A 19181-nucleotide genomic window follows, 5' to 3' on the forward strand; every position below is an offset into this window, starting at 1 on the left:
GTCACCAGCCACTGTTAATACAGACCCTTGGAAAAGCAACCTAGATACCATTTTCTTGTTCTCTCAACCCCACAAATGCCCATGTCAGCCCACTAGAATATTAGCAAAGGGGTGCATGATCTCATGTAAAAAATTGTTTTCTCTCAGTGTTGGTGTTAACTGTTAATTGGATCTAGGCCACCACGCTACTAAAAAGAGTCACTCTTAATCCTGTGTCCTTGCGTGTAAAACCCTAATGCATACTTGACTTTTCTAAACCTCTAATTTGTTTATTTGCTACGTTTCTTTTCCAGATGTCTCATTCAACTGTATTCTTCAAGGAAGCTATACAACATATCGCAAGAGCTACAAGGGTCCTTCGACAACCAGGGAGTCACATGTTATTGGTAGGAATTTAAGTTCTTCAAATGTCTTTAAGGTTGTAAAATGTTAATTCAGGAAATCCAGGAAAATCTACATACAGAAGCTGTATTCATCTGTAGACTATGAAAAATCCCAATAATTGAGTCATAGATCTTTGTCTTCATAGTTTACAAAAAAAAAAAAAAAAAAAAATCTGGCATGTGGAGATGTTATTTGTTTGGGGAAGGCCCTTGATGTGATTAAAACACATGTGCTTGGCACCACACATAAGGCATCCTAGAATTAATCTAGTATCTACACAGGTGGATCCTGGCTTCAAAAATAGTACACCAACTGGGATATTGACTTAGAAATAGGAGGCATCGCACACAGATTTGTTTTTTATGAGAATAAGTGACAGCTAAGTTAATCAAGTTCCATATACGTGGAAGAGAGAAAAGGTTTTGAAAAGCTAAATAAAATCCACACTGAGTTTGATTCTGAGACCCACATGGTAGAATGATAACCTATTCCTCCAAGCAGTCTTCTGACCTCTGTACTCGTGTTTATGCACAGACACGCGCGCACATACACACACACACACACACACACAAAGTAAATGTAATAAAATAATTTTAATCTGTAATAATTAGCCAATTATGTAAACATTTTATTTAATTTGTTATTTATGTCTTCTGTTTATTTTTTATCTATGATTTCTTTTTTAGGAAAGACTTTATCTTGCATGCAGAACAACTAGATTTTTTACTTAATCATTTTTTAAATAGACATTTACAACACAATTAATTAAAAGGAACTTTGGAAGGAGAAAGTAGAATCAAGAAATACAATAGTTGGCTCTTTTCTTATTAGCTTTCACGTGATGCCATCTAAAAATGGCATCACGTGAGTCTTTCCATCTCTTCAGTCTGGGACTCCAGCCTGTCAGACGCCACTGCCTGTTAGGGTCGGTCTTCTCAATTCAGGCCTAATCTAGAAACCCCTCCTAGACATGCCCCGAAGTTTGTCTCCGAGGTGATTATAAATGCTGTGAAATTAGAAAATACCTTGAAAAAAAAAAAAACAATTACAATATATGTCCAAAGCAATACTTACAGGAAAATCTATAGGAAATTTATAGGTCTAAACGCTTACACTTTAAAAGAAGAAAACTTCAAATCAATAGCCTAGACTACAAAAAGGAAAGATAATCAAACCCAAGGCAGGCAAAAAGAAGAGAATAATAGCAGTGGAGTAGAAAAGAGGCAACAAGTGAGCATTTCAATGAACCTAAAAGTTGGTTCTTTGAAGGATCAAGAAAATCCCCTGAGCTAGATTGACTTGAGAGGAGACTCCAGTTATTAAAATCAGTAGCCAAAGACTATCAATGTCACTGCTACCGTTACAGGAACTGGAGGGACCACAGGAAATAGTATTTTAGATAACTTATATGAAATGGGCATTTTCCCAGGTAGATGTTCCCTTAGCTTCTTTTCCTGTTGCTGTGATAAAAATACCCTGACAGGAGCAACGCAAGGAAGGAAGGTTTCTTCTGGCCCACAATTCAAGGCTCGGTCCATCGCAGCAGGGAAGTTGGGCATCGGGAGTTTGCAGCAGCTGGTCACATGACATTCACAGTTAGAAGAGAATGATGCATTCATGCTCCCTGCTCAGTGTCCTTTCTCCACTTACACATTCTAGGATCCCAGTCAGGGACTAGTCCTACCCACAGTGAGTTGAGTTTTCCCTCGACAGTTATGTAAACAAGAGGATTCCCTCACACGCTTACCCAGAAGCCCATCCCAGGTGATTATAGGTCTTGACAAGTTGAGAATAAACACTGACCGTCTCAGACACAAACATAAAAATTGAAGAATTTGAAAGTCTTAGCAGATCTGTCACAAATAAAGAAACTTAATTAGAAATTCTGAAACTTCCCACAAGAAAAATCTCAAGCCAATCAGCTTCACTGGGGAACTGTAACAACTAATTAAGAAAGAATTTATACCAACCATTCATGGACTCTTCAAAAAAAAAAAAAAAATACAGGGTTTGCTTCCCAACTTCTCTTTAGCAGTACCAGTACCAAGGCTGGACAAAGACTCTAGTCCATTTGAGTAACTATCACAAAATATTTTAGTCTGGGTAACATAAAGCTACCTGGGTTTATTTAGCTCATGATTCTTGATTCAGAAGCATCCAAACAGCATGCCAGAGAGTTGGGCAGTAAGTAGAGGATGGGATTCAGAATGGAAAAAAAAAAATGTGCAAGGTATCTAGTCACAATTCTACATCATCTTGCTTGAAGAAAATCACAAGGGCAAACAACCCAGCTGAAAATAAACAGACTTCACAAAAGCTCAAGAAAACATTCTCAGAATTAATTCTCATTGAGGAAACCAAAACATCACTGAGCAGTAAATGAATCAGTCTCCTAAGGAGGGCTCCTAGCAGTTACCCCATGGACGCAGACCAACAGAAACTTACCGTTGCTAGGGATACAAATGGCACACTCACTTTGAGAGACGGTCTGGCAGTGTCTTACAAAGCTAAACCTAGGCAGGACACATGATCCAGCAAGCGTGCCCCTACATAATTGAAAGTTTATAGCCACACACAAGCCTTCACATTAATGATTAAAGCAGTTTTATTCATAATGGCCAAAACCTGAAAGTTAGCAAGACGAACCTCGACAAGCACGTGATAAGCTGTACAGTGGACAGTAATCAGAGATAGAAATAAACAGGCTAAAGCTGGAGCCTGATCCCCAGCACCCGTGTAAAAGGCTGAACATGGTGGCGTGGTGCGTGTAATCCCAGTGCTGGGGAGGCACAGACAGGAGAATCCCTGGGGCTTGCTGACTAGCCAGGCTCTCCTAATCAGTAAAAAAACCTCATCCAGAAATTAAGATGGATGGCTTCCAAGGAACATTGAGGTGGACCTCCGGCCTCTGCCTGAGAGTACACACACCCGTACGCTCAGATGCAGCCGTGAACACACACCAACACCCATGCAGCCACCCCAACATACAAGCTATTAAGCTGGAAAAGGACACGTGAATCATAAAGGCATATTACTGAGAGAAAGATAATCTGGAAATTTATATACTTCCATGACTCCAGTTATATTACATTCTGGGGGTAACAAAGACAACTATGGAGATGGGGTGGTTGCCAAGGACTTGCTCAAGGGTGAAGGTCAATGGTTTTTTTTAATGTGATTAAATTCTGTTTGATAATGTAATCATGAACGCATTATTTTACATGTTTCTCAAAAACCACAGAACCCCACAGCTAAAGGCTGAACCTTATCGTTTGCAATTTGGTTCTTTTGGAGACAGGGTCTTCCATATCGGCCAGCCTCGAACACCCTGTGTAGCCTAGGTTGACCCTGGGGTTACGGGATTGTGCCACCTCGCCCTGTTTTGTGTGGTGTCAGGGAGCAGCCCAGGGTTTGGTGCCCGGCACACAGAGCTCCAGCCTCAGCTGAGTGGTCACAAATATGTGCGTGAGGCAACTTCATCGTCACCACAGAACATTATTGCTTAAAAGAAATACCTGTCTAGTGTGTTATGGATGAAGCATCAGATATTGGTGATGGCATACTGTTGTTTTACAAGTCAATTTTTGTTATTTTCCAGGTTATCAGTACAGTAAAATTTCATATATTTTAAGAAGCCATGAAGATATTGAATGTAATGATTGTCTTATAGCCTGAAATACTCTGACTGTGAATATTTCTAGCATAAATATATTTATATCATTTTATTATTTATATTTTTATGTTATTTGTTATATCTATTATGATAAACATGATAATCTAATGTACATATATATTTATTATAATTATAGTGTATCTTATTATTTATTTATATTACTTTAATACTCATTAATCAATTCCAGAAAATACACAGGAATCACTTCCTTTGTTTTTTTATGGGTGTTTATCTGTTTGTGTGTGCTGGGAATGGAACTCAGAGTTCGTCCCTGTTAAACAAATAGTGTCGAACTGAGCTGAATCCCAAACACCAACACATACGAATCAGATGTCAGGTTATTTCTTTTTTCTTGCAAAGGTTGGAATTGATGGATGTGGAAAAGAAATGTATGCCACCTTGGCCTGTTATGTAGCAGAATGCAAACTCTGCCGAGTGCCTATAGCTCACAACTACGCCATCTCAGAATTCAAAGAGATGCTTAAAAATATGTTTATTCAAGCTGGCTTGGAAGGGACCCCCACTGTCGTCTTGGTTTCCAACTTACAAGAAGAACAGGTAAGTGCTTGATGCCTTCACTGCTTGCCAAAACTTGATGTCTGTGCCCCTGAGAAGGTTCACGTTCACGTGTGTGTTCCTCCGAGCTCACCAGTTCAGCCCTTCGTATTCTCTGTGCCCAGTCAGTCACAGGCCACAGATGGTGTTTGCGATCCTACCGTAGCTCTCAGTAAACAAACAGCAGAAGTGTTTCCCGTCTTTGTCCTTTCCATTTTCATCAACAGATTGGAAAGTGATTACTCCCTGTAGCAAAATCAGCCCCTTGGTAACATTACGAGTTCTGTTCTCTGCTCCACAGACGTTTACAGATGTGTATGTAATCTGTGTTGCTGAGGCAGCTTGGGGCACTTCCCTTTCCTTGATCCGTCACTGTTGGGTGGGAGGGAGGGCGTTCCTTGCACGCTTGTTTACATACAAGCAAAAACGTTCCCATTATTTGTCACAAACTGTGTCCTTTTACTGTCAAAGCAAACTTAGGAATGTCACCTGGGGTCATATTTACTCCTTAGGACAAAAAATTCAAGGGGATGTTGCATATGTTATATTCTGACAAAATGCACTTAAAATGTTATTTAAAACTCTACCATATTTTTTCTCCTAATTCTGGCTCTCTGTCTATCAAAAGCTAATTTTGATTTGATGCCATATTTGATGTAAACCAAGTACTGTGACAAATCTGCCATTTTATTTTATTTTTATCTCAATTTTCTGCCTTTTCTGTGTTTTCTTCCTTTGCCAAATCTGAATGTCCTGCCCCACTGATCTGTTTGAGGTTTATGAAACATCATTTCTTTCTGGTTTCAAAAGATGCCATTTCTACCATGTTCGGAGCCCACCGTTCTAATTTCAACCGTGGCTTTCTAGAAAACCATCTCAGGCTAAAGGCTGAGATGAGCATTAGTAGAGGGAAGGAAGAGAAATAAGAAAAGACTTCTTTAAATTAAAACACTAACTCCACCAGACTATTTCCAGCTTTTCCTCTGGGCAGAAACAGGTGTTTTAAGGTTCCTGTGAACGGCTTGAAGCAAGGTCCCTTGCGCTGCTCACTGCCATGTGCCCTAACCCAGGTGTGTGCCATCCGCTCGGTGCCAAGCATATGTCTCTCTGACATATGTGAATTGATGGGTGGGTGGGTGAAGCTGATTTTGATGAGTTTGCATTAAGATATCAGCTTATAATAAGTTGTCTCAGTTGCCCTTATATGCTGGTATGTTCTCAATTTGTTTAGAGTAAAATGTATGATTAATGTATGTTTCCCTTAAGGCATCATTTCTAGAAGATTTGAACTACATTATCAATGCAGGAAAGGTTTCTAACATGTTTGAAAATGAGGAGCTGGATTCTATTATTTTGAGAATTAGAACCTTTGCTGAGCAGCCTGGTTCCATAGATGATAGAAAATATTTACTCGACTTATTCCAAAAGGTACCGTTTTGTGTCTGGATTTTATCAAATTGTCATGGTAACTTTAAAGCAGATCATATTTATAACCTTGTACATGATGTTCAAGTTGTATATAATTGCTTTAGTTCATCAAATAACCTTTTTAAAAAGCTAATGTGACATCCAGCACTCCTACACACAAACATATCACATCCTAGGAACCCCAAAGCCTGACAAAGCTCTGAGGCCAAATGGCTAATTATTTCTAAAATAAAACAGTAACTATACAATAAAAGGAAAACCTCATCCACAGATTAGTTTTTACTTTGAGATTCCTTCCTCATGCTTAATAAGGGTTTCATTTCAGTTATGTTGGTATCAGGTCAGAAATAGCAAGAATTCCTTCACTCTTTTGAATGCCCCTGAAATTGAGCAGGAAATAAAATATATTTTAGGAAAAAAAAAATTGACTGCAAAGGGTGAGGACAAACTCAGCAGCAAGTGCCTCAAAAGCACCAGTTTGACAGCAGACACAGATCTAACAGTGACCCAGGCTTTCGTCTGTCAGCTTGGATGAACCTGATGATTGGATTCTGGACTCACCTAGGGGGCCATCTCCGGAAGATTTGGAGCCTATTACTGATTTGGGAAAACCTAACATCAGAAACTGAGGAACCAGAATCATCATATTCTAATGAGAGTTAGAGCATTCTTGTCTTGTAGCCATGACGAGCCGGCATTGGATAACCAAGAGCATAATGGATGATAGCTAGGATTGCTCAACCCAGGCCAAAATGTGTGCTAACGGTTGCAAGGTCACTTATTTGGGGGTGCATGTTTCTGTGTAAGAGAATTTGAAAATTAAACCTAGCTACAGATGCTAAGTACGTGCTAAAGAACAACATTTTAAATTAAATTTTTATTTTTTATATATTAATTACAGTTTATTCATTTGTATCCTAGCTGTAATTCCTTCCCTTATTCCCTTCCCATCCCACCCTCCCTCCTTCATCTCCTCCCACGCCCCTCTCCAAGTCCACTGATAGGGGAGGTCCTCCTCCCCTCCATGTGACCCTAGACCATTTTAACAGTCAGTGTGTATGTCAATTTCAGAGAGTATTTAAAAATCTGTATGTTTTTAAATCCCAGAGATAGAATCCACAGTTGACAGAGAACAAACATGGAGAGGGGGTGCCTGGATGCCCTTCAGTCTTCCTGGTTTTCATTTTTACCCTATTTCTTTGGCAAATAGTTGCTTGTTACCTAGAGATGTCGTGTTGAGCTCTGAGTTAACAGAAGCATGCGGACTGCTGAGGCCCCATGCAGCTCTGTGGGTTTGTTATAAAGTGGCACGCGGAAACAGAAAGACTCTGTGTCCTATGGCCAGTCCTGCCAAGAAGAACTCAGTAGCAGCAGCTGAGTTGGGTCTTAAGGGCACAGCGGGTACAGGCCAACTTCAACAGTGGTCTGGCATCCGTATCCTCTTACCAGGATGCTTGCTTGCCCGTGGCACAAAGGGATGAGCCCACTGTGCCAAGTGGCATGCTGCTGAATGAAGTTTTGAAGTTTAATGTTTATCTGAATCATAGGAAAAAAGAAACTGGTGACTAGTGTAAGACATCATTTCGTGCTGCCTGCCATAACCCACTAAGACTATACTGCGGCTCTGGTGTCTCCTTTCTGCCTTTCAGCTCTAATTAACCCGAACGCTTTCTTCCTTTGAGTTTCTGGCAGTTGCTGAAGGCACCGGCACCCCAGAGAAGGTTAGGCATTCAGCGCAGACTCTTCTCTGTCTGATATAAGCAACCCCCTTCAGAAAGCTGGGCTGGAGCCACAGTCTGGAGATAGCAGGCTCGGTTCTATGGGTCAGAAGGGCTCTGGGGGTTCCTAGTTTCCTCTCCAGACAGCCCCCCATCAGCTAGTCTCTAAGAGGAGCCATTTAGGAAACAGCTGAGAAGTTTTAAATGGAATTTTCAATATAGTATCTTTTTCAACGCAGATGGTTACATTTTAACAGTGTGTATGTCTGTCGCTTTCAGAGAGTACTTAAAAACCTGCATGTTTTCATGATCATGAGTCCAGCAGGATCTAACTTCCGCTATAACTGTAGAATTTACCCTTCTATGATTAGCTCCTGCACCATCAACTGGTTGCAGAGATGGCCGGATGAGGCTCTCCTCATTGTGGCCAACTCCTACCTAGAAGAAAAGCTGCACATAGAAAACAGAGAGGTAAGTGCCTAAAGCCATGAAGGCTAGCCCTTTTCTCCACAAACCTCTCTCATACTCACATCTATCTGTTTGTATCTTGGAATCACAGTCTGAGGTATCCTCTGGTTCCAGTAGGCAACCAACCTGCAGTGTTAAGGGTCCTTTAGATTCCTCCCTAAGAACTCCTTTCACACAACAGAGCCTTTGGTAAGAATTCTGCAGCCTTCCGTGTCTATCGTTTGGTGATTTTAGTAATAGTGTGTCCTCTGACAGTTTCATAGAAAGAGAGATGTATAAAATGCACACCAGTTATGCTCAGCCCAGCTTTTCTTGTCTCACTCTCACCCCTGTCTGTAAATCTATTCTAGGGTCATTACACTAAAGATCCCATAGGGCCTAGCTGACAGAAGGGGATTAAAATGCTGACAAAAGGAGTTATAAATACCTAGAGGTGGAAGACTCAATGCAGGCCTTAGAAAGGGCTCATGTCTTTACAGGCCCAAGTGTCCAAAGAAAGCAAAGACAGAGAATGAAAAAAAAAAAAAAAAAAAAAAAAAAAAAAAAGACAGAGAATCATAAAAAGCTCACAACAAACAGTGTTAAAAGTGACCAGAAGTCAGTGAGGCCTGGTACCTAGAGACTGGCAACAGGCCCAAGCTATGTCTCGGCCTGAAGCCTCTACGTTCTAAGCACAGTGGCATTCTCTCTATTCTGGGCTGTTAAATTTTGGACCTTTACTGCACTCAAATGTGTTATAACGTCATGCTTTTAATAAACACTGTCAGAAAGAAAAGAAGGTAATGCTCCAAGGGCCCTGTGCTAGCTAGTTTTATCTCAACTTGACACAAGCTACAGCTATCTGAAAGGAAGGAAGGCCAACTGAGAAATGCCTCCATAAGATCCAGCTGTAGGGCATTTTCTCAATCAGTGACTGATGGTGGCGGGCCCAGCCCATGGTGAGTGGTGCCGTCCTGAGCTGGTGATCCTGGGTTCCGTAGGAAAGCAGGCTGAGCAAGCCGTGATGATCAAGCCAGGGAACAGCACTCCCCCATGGCCTCTGCATCAGCTTCTGCCTCCGGGTTCCTGTTCTGAGTTCCTGTCCTGATTTCCTTCAATGATGAACTGTGATTTGGAACTCTAAGCCCAATAAACCCTTTCCTCCCCAAGTTGCTTTCATCACAGCAATAGAAAGCCTAACTGAGACAAGCTCTGACTGTTGGGGCGGTCCCCTAAGTCTCTGGGTGGCTCGAGCAGAAATGGGCACACAGTCTGCAGAATGAATGTGCCATGTCGTTAGTCACTCGCTGTTGCCTCGTGCATCTCGTCATCGTCTTGTTTAAAGCTCTCATGGTCACGGAGCCATCCCAGGAAGTGCCCACATCACTCTGCCTCTCAGAAATGCTGCCGTGTTTCAAGTTACTGCCTATTCTTCTCTGTGTATGCTCTCTTAGAATTCTTACAATTATTGTTTTTCAGAGTATATTAAAACAGTTTGCCCCAACATGCGTCGAAATCCACAAAAGTATTAAAGATTTGAGCACAAAATACTTTGAAGAAACTGGGAGATACTATTATATCACTCCCCGTAGCTACTTGAAGTTCTTAGAAACGTTTACTCGCATTCTGAGGATGAGACAGGAGGAGATGGAGACAAAGAGGTAAGCCAGAAACGTGTGGGGCTTGCTTGCTTGTTTAAGGATATTTTGAAACGTGTGTTTTTACATTTAATTTATTAAATATATAGGTACAAATACAAAATAATTATTTCAAATCTACCTTTCTCGTGGGGGCCTTGCGGCCAACAACTACAGTGGCTCATAAGGAAGCAGTCCATACTGCCGCTGCATGCCTCCAGAGGCCACCTGTCATGGCAAAACTGACAGATCTGCCAGTGAGAGATCACTTGTTAGATTCAGTTTATTGCCTAGGTAGACAGTGGAAGCAAGTGCGGACAGCGTCTCCCTGTGCAGATGATGGCTAGAAGTGCCATTCTCCATGACTGCAGTGCAGATGGCTGAGAACACGTGTCACAGTGCTGCAAAGCCCAATGTAGGTAGTAGCTGTGGCTGAGAATTCGGGGAGCAAATATAAGGCAGGAAGCCTCGGGGGTAAGTAGGTCTCTTGTTTTTGTTGACGGAACATCTTTTACTTGTTCTCTGACAACTTCATCCATCCATCCAATGTATCTTGATCATCCCCTTCCCAACCTTCAGCCTCACTCACCCTCCAACCTCCCTCATCATGTCCTCCCACCTTCATTTCATGTCCTCTTCTCTTTTGTTGTTGTTTTTAAAGAACCCACCGAGTCCTATTTAGTGCCGCTTGCTGGGGTATTAACTGATCTTGGTGACATGAGCTTGTCCAGGTGACCGTAGCTGCAGTGGATCCTGAGTGCCAAAGCCACGTCACACCCAGAAGACTACCTTCTCCTCTCCTTCCGCTTTTACATATTTTCCACCCTCTTTTTAACTTGCTAGGGGTGCTGGGGGGCGGGGAACCCAGGGACTCAAGCACGCTAGGAGAGCACTCTGCCATTAAGTTACACCCACAGCCCCTCATCCAGAATCAGAACCCAGGACTGTGAGAATCTGTCTTGTGACAACCTTCTGGAAAGACAGGAAATGGGCAGGAATCGGCCCTGTAACATCTGCTCAGGCATATCCCAAATTCTTACATACTGGGAACTCTGCGGAAAATCAGAACATTGCAGTTAAGCCTCACCCAGGTGGCCTTCAGTCACGGGAGGACAAACACTCCAATGGGCCTGTTGTGATGCATCCAAATGACAAGTCCTTAAAGAGAAAAGCAGCTTTTCAAATGACAAGGCCTGTTGTGATGCATCCAAATGACAAGTCCTTAAAGAGAAAAGCGGCTTTGTCAGGTGCCATTGGACAGAACCCATCCTGGTTGCCTCACAGAGTAATGAATGACAGTAGCTGTGGTGATGACTCCCATTTCGGAGCTAAAACACAGCCCAGCCCCGAGAGGCACTGAGCCCCATCCCTTGTCCGGGTGCTCCGTGTTTTCAGACGTGCTGGCCGCTGTACATGCTCTGCCCCAGCTAGGCAGCAGGAATTAGGGATGAATGTGATGCTTCATCACCACGCACAGTGAAGAGTTCAGTCTGTGTGGTGAGCACGTCCACGCCTGCTCAACCACAATTTACTAATGTGGGCCTGGGGTCAGATTTAACAAAGTTTTTGTTACTGATACCGGGCGGGCGTGTCAGTTAACTGTAGAGCAGTTGGGATCACCAGAACCCAGGCTAAAGGAGGAGACACACAGCGTTCAGTGCTCCCCTGCTCAAGCGGAGGCTCCCGCTTCCGCTTCCAGGAGGTCTCCACGAGATTAACATTTCTATTGTTCAGTGGTTAAAATGAGGTGAGAACAGTCTTGGTAAATGACCCAGCTTCCTTCCAGACAAGGATCAAGAGAGAGTAACTGACCTTCCTTCCACTCCTCCATCTAGGATCTGTGGTATCCGCTCATAGCCTTGCAACTGCTGTCTATGACTAAGCCCTGTCACAAATACCCTATGTCCAAAGTGAGTCCATTTCCCTCTTAACAAGCTGAGAAAATTCCTCCTGACTCCTGGTTGTATTTTTGTCACGAGTTTTCTCAAGTGCTTTTTTGTTTTCTATTATTTTTAGGAAATCGGGTCATGTGATTTTTCTACTGTAGATGATTACTATATGGTGGGCTATGTGTCAGTTGACTTTTAGACCCTAAATTGGTCTTAAACCCCTAAAATATAAATGCTACTTGATCGTGGCGTGTAATTCTTCTTTACGTGGTGTTCAATTAGATTTGCTGCTATTGAGTTCTTCACCTTCTTCATTCAGGACGGGCACCCCTAGTGTGACATCTAATACTTGGAAGGCTGACCGAGCTCAAGAAGCTTGAAGTTTTGGAGCTTTCAGATTAGGGGTGCTCAGCCAGGACACCCCCCGTGGAAACCCTTGTGGTCTTAAGCATGTTGGGTATGGAAGGTCAGGCTGCACTTTGTTTCCCCCTCAGGAATCGCTTCTACATGGGACTGTCCAAGATTCTGGAAGCAACTGAGTTAGTCACAGAAATGCAGGAAGAGCTGCTGATTGTCAGCCCTCAAATAGAAATAAAAACAAAGGTACGTCTAGTGTTAAATGTCTCCTAAAGGCTTTACGGTTGTATACAGACAGTGTTTGAAAGCAGAGGTTCTGCCAGCGGACAGATGAGTTCAAACTTCAGCGTTGCCCCAATGTAGCTGTGCAACTTTGAAGAAATTATAACGATTCAATCTGATCCTAGCATATAACTGTCCAAATGAAAGTTACTGTTGCTGTGATAAAATCCCATGACCAAAAGCAACATGAGGAGGAAAGGATGGAAGGAGGTCAGGCCAGTGCCTGTGGAGGCCAGAAGAGCACATCAGCTCCCCTGGAACTGAGTTCCAGATGGTTGTGAGCTGCTGTGTGGGTGCTGGCAGTCAAACCCTGGCCTTCTGCGAGAGCAGCCAGTATGCTTAACCACTGAGCGCTGGTCGACTTTCTGGATGTGTATGAGATCATCTTTACGGAAGCCGTCCTAATTACTCTGTTACATTATTTCAGGCAAGTTTCTATAAATTATATAGTTATTAAATAAACCTTTTTGATTTCTGCTCTAAAGAAGTCATGTGTCAAAGTCCATTCTAAGAAGAACTCTTTGATTCTTTAGGAAAAAGAAGCCCTGATGGAAAAGCTGCGGAAAGAGTCACACATAGTTGAAAAAGTTCAGGTGCTTGTGAAGCAGGATGAGGAGATAGTGGCTGAAGAAGTAAGGATTGTGGAAGAGTACGCTCAGGTGAGCGGCAGTTGTGAGTCCAAGCTTCCGGGGGCTCTGCGCCTCCACAGCTGACAGCGGTGGCCTGCGTTGGCTACCTCTCATCTTATCCCAGCAAATATGTTCTGAGCCCCAGCTCCGTACAGGAAGCTGTCAGGGGAAAGCAGAGAGCACGCATGCGTGGTCCCTGTCCCAGAGAGCTCTGAAGACTGTGTGGGAACTCGCGTGAGCCTCCAGGAGCAGCACTGGCAAGGAGCCACGCAGCTCTTGGGTCAGCTGTCAGATAAGCTAGCATGGTGCAGGAGAGTACGTTTGCTCGACTCCGCCCTGGCTACTAGCCAGTCCTTCTCAAATAAGCAACCACATAAAATGAAATAAATTGATTGATTTACCCCCCAGCTGCAGTCACTAGCTAATCTCCCGAGGCCTAAGTCAGTCCTAGAACAAGGCTCATTATAAACCACTGAACATGAATACAGATTTCAGGTTGTTCTCTGGGTAACTTCAAAATGGCCTATATTTGTAGATTTTGTTGTTTTGGTTTCAGTTTGGGGGGAGGTTGTTTTTTTGAGAGGATCTCGTTTATATCGGTCCAGCTGGCCCTGAACTTGGTAGAACAAGCTAATGTCGAACTCATAAAGATCACTTGCTTCACCCCTGGCTTGGCTGGCTTCTGATGCCTTCTTCATTGGTTTTGTTGCTGTTGTGGTTTGAGACAAGAGTCTCACTATGCAGCCGGAGAACTTGCCCTGTAGATCAGGCTGATCTCAAACTCACAGAGACTTGGTCTCCCAAGTGCCCACCAACCCTGCCTCTCGAGGAGCCATTCTTTACAGGGCATCTGTCATACTCCATTTGTTGAGTCTGAAAAACAAGGCCAAAGTTGCTCAGTGTTTCTGCTTCCCATGAATGCCTTCTCATCAAGGACTGGCGAACACATTACATTTCATGTATAAAACATTGCCCATAGCTGGATGCAGTGACACACGCCTGTGATCCCACCACTTGGGGAGGCAGAGGCAGGCAGATCTCTGTGAGTTTAAGGCTAGCCTGGTCTACAAATTGAGTCCAGGACAGTCAAGGCTACACAGAGAAACACTGTCTCAGAAAAATAAAAGAAAAAAGAAACACTGCCCATGTCAGAAGCATGTGTGCACATGTCTGTTCATATTATAAAAATGTTACCCACATTTCCCACCAACATTTCAACATATGCAGTCGCGTATATAACTGTGGATCGTGTCTCCATTGCAGAAAACTAGCAACGAGCTAAGAAGTGTGCTGCCCGCTTTAGAGAAGTCAATTGTGGCTCTGAATGCCCTGGATAAAAGTGATATTTCTGAATTAAGGTGAGTAATTTGCTGTCTATTTTGAGTTTTAAAGCCTCTCGATAGAACAAAAATGTGCGGTAAAAGTCTGAATTTCAACTTAATATTAACTTGTATCCATTTGGTTCCTGTAATTCTTTCAGTGTGTGTGGTGTCTACCCTAGGTTATTGATTTTAGGGGACACCAGTATTTTGTGGATCAAAGAAAGGAACCTTACCACGCAGCTAAACCTGGGAGACATTTGTTAGAAACCAAACTGTCATCACTGGTATATAAAACTTTACATCTTAGGACAGGTCAAGTGAAGCATTATCTGGACTGCAGTTCCAAAGTTAGAGCATTAACACTTAAGCACTCACTCCGGGGTCCCTGAGAACATGCCAAGGAACGCTGGAGGCTGCAGTGCTCATGCAAACCTCAAGGGGCCGCTATGGGAGCTTGTCTCCCTGGTATGTCTCTTACAGATAGCATAGATAGGTGTGAAAAAAAGGGACTGAAGAGAAATGACCAAGAAAGCCCTGGAAAGATTGAAATATGATAAGGGTACAAAGACTTGAACCTTTTGGTCCTTACCTGAGTCTTTAGATAGGCTATTTTTGACTTGAGATTTCCTTGTTAATAATGGAAATCTCCAAACACTCATCTCCAAACATGGCAAGTATCCCATTGTTCTTTTTTAAATTTATTTTTTTTAGCAATTTATTCATTTTATATTCCAATGGAAGCCCCCTCCTTCAACCCCTCCCAGTTCTACCCTCCCTCCCGCTTCCTCCCTATCCCCTTCCCCTAGTCCATTGAAAGGGGGAGTTCTCCTCTGCCATCTGCCCATAGCTTATGGAGTCTCAATAGGACTGCCTGGATCCTCTTCCTCTGTGGCCTGGTGAGGCCACATCATCAGGGGCAAGTGATCAAAGAGCAGGTAACCGAGTTCATGAAAGAGGCAGCCCCTGCTCCCCTCACTCGGAGATCCACACGGAGACTGGGCTGCCAATCCGCTACATCTGAGCAGGGGGTCTAGGTCCTTTCTATGCAGGGCCCTTGGGTGGCCGTCAGTCTCTCACTGTTCTTAAGAAAGTAAGGGACTGGAGATTCGGTGCAATGATTAAGAGCACTGGCTGCTCTTCCAGGGGACCCAGAGTCCCAGCATTCGCGTGGAAGCTCACAACTACCTGTGACTCCAGTTCCAGGGGATCTGACACCACCTTTCCGTTTCCATGGGCACCAGGCACTCATGCTGTACACAGACATATACACAGGCAAAACACCCATACACGTAAAGTAAATGTTTTTAAAAAAATGTTTTTAAACAGCGTTTTAACAAAGGCTACGGGAGGGCAGAGCAAACCCACCCTCATGTTCATCTGTTGTGCACGTGCCGGGATCACAGGACTGTGCTGTGGTGCTCAGCTTCTAACATGGGTGTTGGGAATCTGAACTCCCGTCCTTATGCTCTCCCAGCTCCCCGGCCGCAACCTCGTCACATTTACAATACAGGAAACAGAGCAGGCGGCTGAATCCTCACACCCTCGCCCACAGGCTTTCGCTCTCAGCCATGTGCACATTCAGCAAACCTGTCGAGTGTGCACCCTCTAACAGGCCTGCCCTGGGCACCAAGGGCACAGCACCCTGCAGGGGGACGGAGCCCCTCTGATGAGATGCTATGGCAGCAGAGAACAGAGCGCCGTTTGTTGAAGATGGGCAGCTGTGTAGCAAGACTAGGGCAAAGGAACAGAAACCACAAACATCTTAGAAGTATGCTCACTGGTTTTGGGGGGGGGGACTGCAAAAGACCAAGGTGACTGGAGCTGTGAGCATTGGGAGGTGTCAGGAGAAGGTGGTGGAGTTAGAGTGTTAATAGCAGCCAAACCTTCCCCAGCATAGATCCCCACCACCTCCACACACACACACACACACACACACACACACATCCTGTGCCTTGCAACTTTCTTCCAGAAGCTCCTATTCACTTAACTTTTGTTCTGAAAGACATTCCTGACAGAAGAACTTGTTTACCCCCTAATTCCTATTTTATTATTAACTTTAAATATGTATCTGTTGAGGGAGCGGATGAGTGCCGCTGAGTGCAGACGCCTATGGAGACCAGAGCAGCAGATCCTGGGAAGTTACAGGCAGTTGTGAGTCACCCAGGGTTGGTTCTCAGAACCAAAGCCAGGTCCTCTGCAAGAGCAGCACACACTCTTAACCACCAAGCCATCTCGGTACCTTCCCACGCTCCCAGGCACCATCCGCAAGCAGTGAGGCACGTGGCTGCTGTCCCCGCACTGCCACCACCTCCCCCTGCGCCTGGGCTTCCTTCTGGGCAGCAGGATGGCAGAGAAGGGTTCCAGTCCGCTGGCACAGAGCAACCTCGCTGAAGGTACCAGCTCAGTGAAGATCACTCTTGTGCCGAGAAGTCCCTGTCCTCTGCCTGGGGACTGCCAATGCCACGTGGGCCAGCGTTGTCCCTGCGTTCTTCGCCTGTACTGTGTTGTTTGTAAAGATTCTCCTGTGTGGTGTTACCGCTGTAGATGGAAGCTGGTTTGCAACATTCCAGTAATGATCCTCTTAGCCTAACTCTAGAGATACCTCACAGTCTTATTCCTCTGCTCCAGAGCCTTCAAATCCATGACTTTGGCGCTGGGATGAGGATAAATTAAAAGCCCTGAGGGGTAGTCAGGGCTAGCCCTGAAATAACAAGGGCAGGACTGACTTGCAGCAGACAAACAAGCACACACGGGCACATGCACACGCAATGTTTCCGTGGCGTGGTCATCAGTAAGTAACTAGAATGACACATGAAGGTCCCTCACTTAAAATGAGTCTGCATTTATGTACTTTTATAACAAAAAGGATTAGTCTCTAACTCAGATTATTTTTCAGAGTTGATTTTTATTTGACTCTCCCCAAATCAAAGATATCCATGTATGAAAGACACTCAATTTTTAAAAAAATAACCAAATAGTACAATGTCTCTATGTTGACTGGTAAATTCTTATCAGAATGCTTGTTAAAAGTACATATGCTTGCATAGCCTCTCTTGTATGTGAAAGCCAGATTTAACAATATATAAAAATACATAAAGCATGAAAGCAGAAAGGGGGCTGTTTGGAGAAAGGAGGGGACCCAGTGAGAGGGAGGAGAGGGGACACAGAAGGGTATCCACGATAAGAGCAAAGCACACCTAAAGTGCATAAACAAAACTACACATAACAAAACCGACTCTTTTGTAGGCTGCATTAAACATTTAATATAAATCTAAACTCTTGTGGATGTCCTCTTCTGGGATTGCTTCCTGGGAGAACATGACTCTCATCTTGAAGCTGATTAGATGTTCACCCGTCTTTCAGAGTGTACACACGCCCGCCCTTCCTCGTGCTGACGGTGATGAACGCCGTGTGTATCCTTCTACAAAAGAAACCCAACTGGGCAACGGCAAAGCTGCTGCTTTCAGATACAGGCTTCCTGAAGAAGCTCGTTAACCTCGACAAGGACAGCATCCCCGATAAGGTACGACGCAGGTAGCCAGTGCACATGCTCTAAGTGTCTTACAGAGCCAAGCGGAAGTGCTGAAATGGTTCTGAATTACAACTGAAAATCCAAGATGAGTTTAAGAATGGAATGTAGCTGGGCGCGGTGGCACACACCTGTAGTCCCAGCACTTGGGGAGGCAGAGACAGGCAGATCTCTGTGAGTTCAAGGCCAGCCTGGTCTACAAAGCGAATCAAGGACAGTCAAGGCTACCCAGAGAAAGCCTGTCTTGAAAAAACAATTAAAAAAAAAAAAAAAAGGAATGAAATGGAAGACAGTGGTAAGAGTTAAAAGAGAAATGTGGAGACCAGCAAGATGATAATGGGGTAAAGGCACTCCTGACTAAGTCTGACAGCATGAGCAATCCCCAGGATTCAGATGATAAACGGAGAGAACTGCAACAAACGATAGATAGATAGATAGATAGATAGATAGATAGATAGATAGATAGATAGATAGATAGATAGAATTCTAAATTGAGAGCAGGAGAGCAAAAGTAATGGTTTTCTCATGGAGTATTCTATAGTCTTCATATTAAACAGAGATGGCGTTAGGCAGCCAGTCACAGTTAGGCAGAGAATCGTGGTGGGCTGAGCCACTGGGAAACAGAGTCTCATAGAAAGAACACGAGGCTTTTGGTGGAATGTTGGTGGTGATACTCACTCATGAACTAATGTGACAGTTCACCCTCTAAAGAATAACTAACAAATACAGCCCCCTGTGGTTTTGTTTAGATGCAACTGAAAAGAATCGCGCTTATAAAGAAGTGATTAAAAGCCTAGCAGCATTCAAAATAATGAGAACATATTAGCAGTGGCCGGTTGGGAGAGAGCGTATGCCTCTGAATTATTCAGGAAAACGGTGCTGTTGCCGGGCAAGAGAGGAGACATGTAGCCAGAAAGCAGGAAGGAATCCAAGCCTAAGAAATACTCCACACCATTTGTGGCTCGTAAAAGCAGATGAGAAATTCTGTACACTCAACTATAAATTAGATGGTACCATTAACCAACAGGCCGCGTGCGGATGGGGCCTGGTCACCTCATAGCAAAGTGCGCCACGGGACTCAGACCTCCTTGCACACTACGTTTTCTTAAGCTGAAGTTCATTTCCTCCTAAATATTAGCAGCCAGGTGGTGGCAGGACATGTCTTTAATCCCAGCATTCGGCAGGCAGATCTCTGTGAGTTCAAGGCCAGCCTGCTCTACAGAGTGAGTCCCAGGACAGCCAAAAGCTACACACAAGAGAAACCCTGACGAGAGAGAGAGAGAAGAAAAAATTTAGCAAATTCACCTCAACAGCAACTGTGACAAGTGTTG

At 43.9% G+C, this 19181-nt stretch overlaps 1 protein-coding gene across 1 annotated transcript in view; it reads left to right on the forward strand.

Annotated features, from left to right (window-relative positions):
• Dnah14 (dynein axonemal heavy chain 14) overlaps window positions 1-19181 on the forward strand; it is a 242443-nt gene that overhangs the window by 161207 nt on the left and 62055 nt on the right. The window contains exons 56-64 of the mRNA XM_060365100.1: window positions 294-386; window positions 4418-4615; window positions 5879-6040; window positions 8038-8229; window positions 9685-9866; window positions 12226-12334; window positions 12904-13029; window positions 14263-14357; window positions 17685-17844. Of these exons, the coding sequence (XP_060221083.1) occupies window positions 294-386; window positions 4418-4615; window positions 5879-6040; window positions 8038-8229; window positions 9685-9866; window positions 12226-12334; window positions 12904-13029; window positions 14263-14357; window positions 17685-17844 (1317 nt within the window). The remainder of the gene's footprint in view (window positions 1-293; window positions 387-4417; window positions 4616-5878; window positions 6041-8037; window positions 8230-9684; window positions 9867-12225; window positions 12335-12903; window positions 13030-14262; window positions 14358-17684; window positions 17845-19181) is intronic.

The sequence above is a fragment of the Meriones unguiculatus genome, chromosome 11 (genome assembly GCF_030254825.1).
Source record: "Meriones unguiculatus strain TT.TT164.6M chromosome 11, Bangor_MerUng_6.1, whole genome shotgun sequence".
Classification (NCBI taxonomy): Eukaryota; Metazoa; Chordata; class Mammalia; order Rodentia; family Muridae; genus Meriones; species Meriones unguiculatus.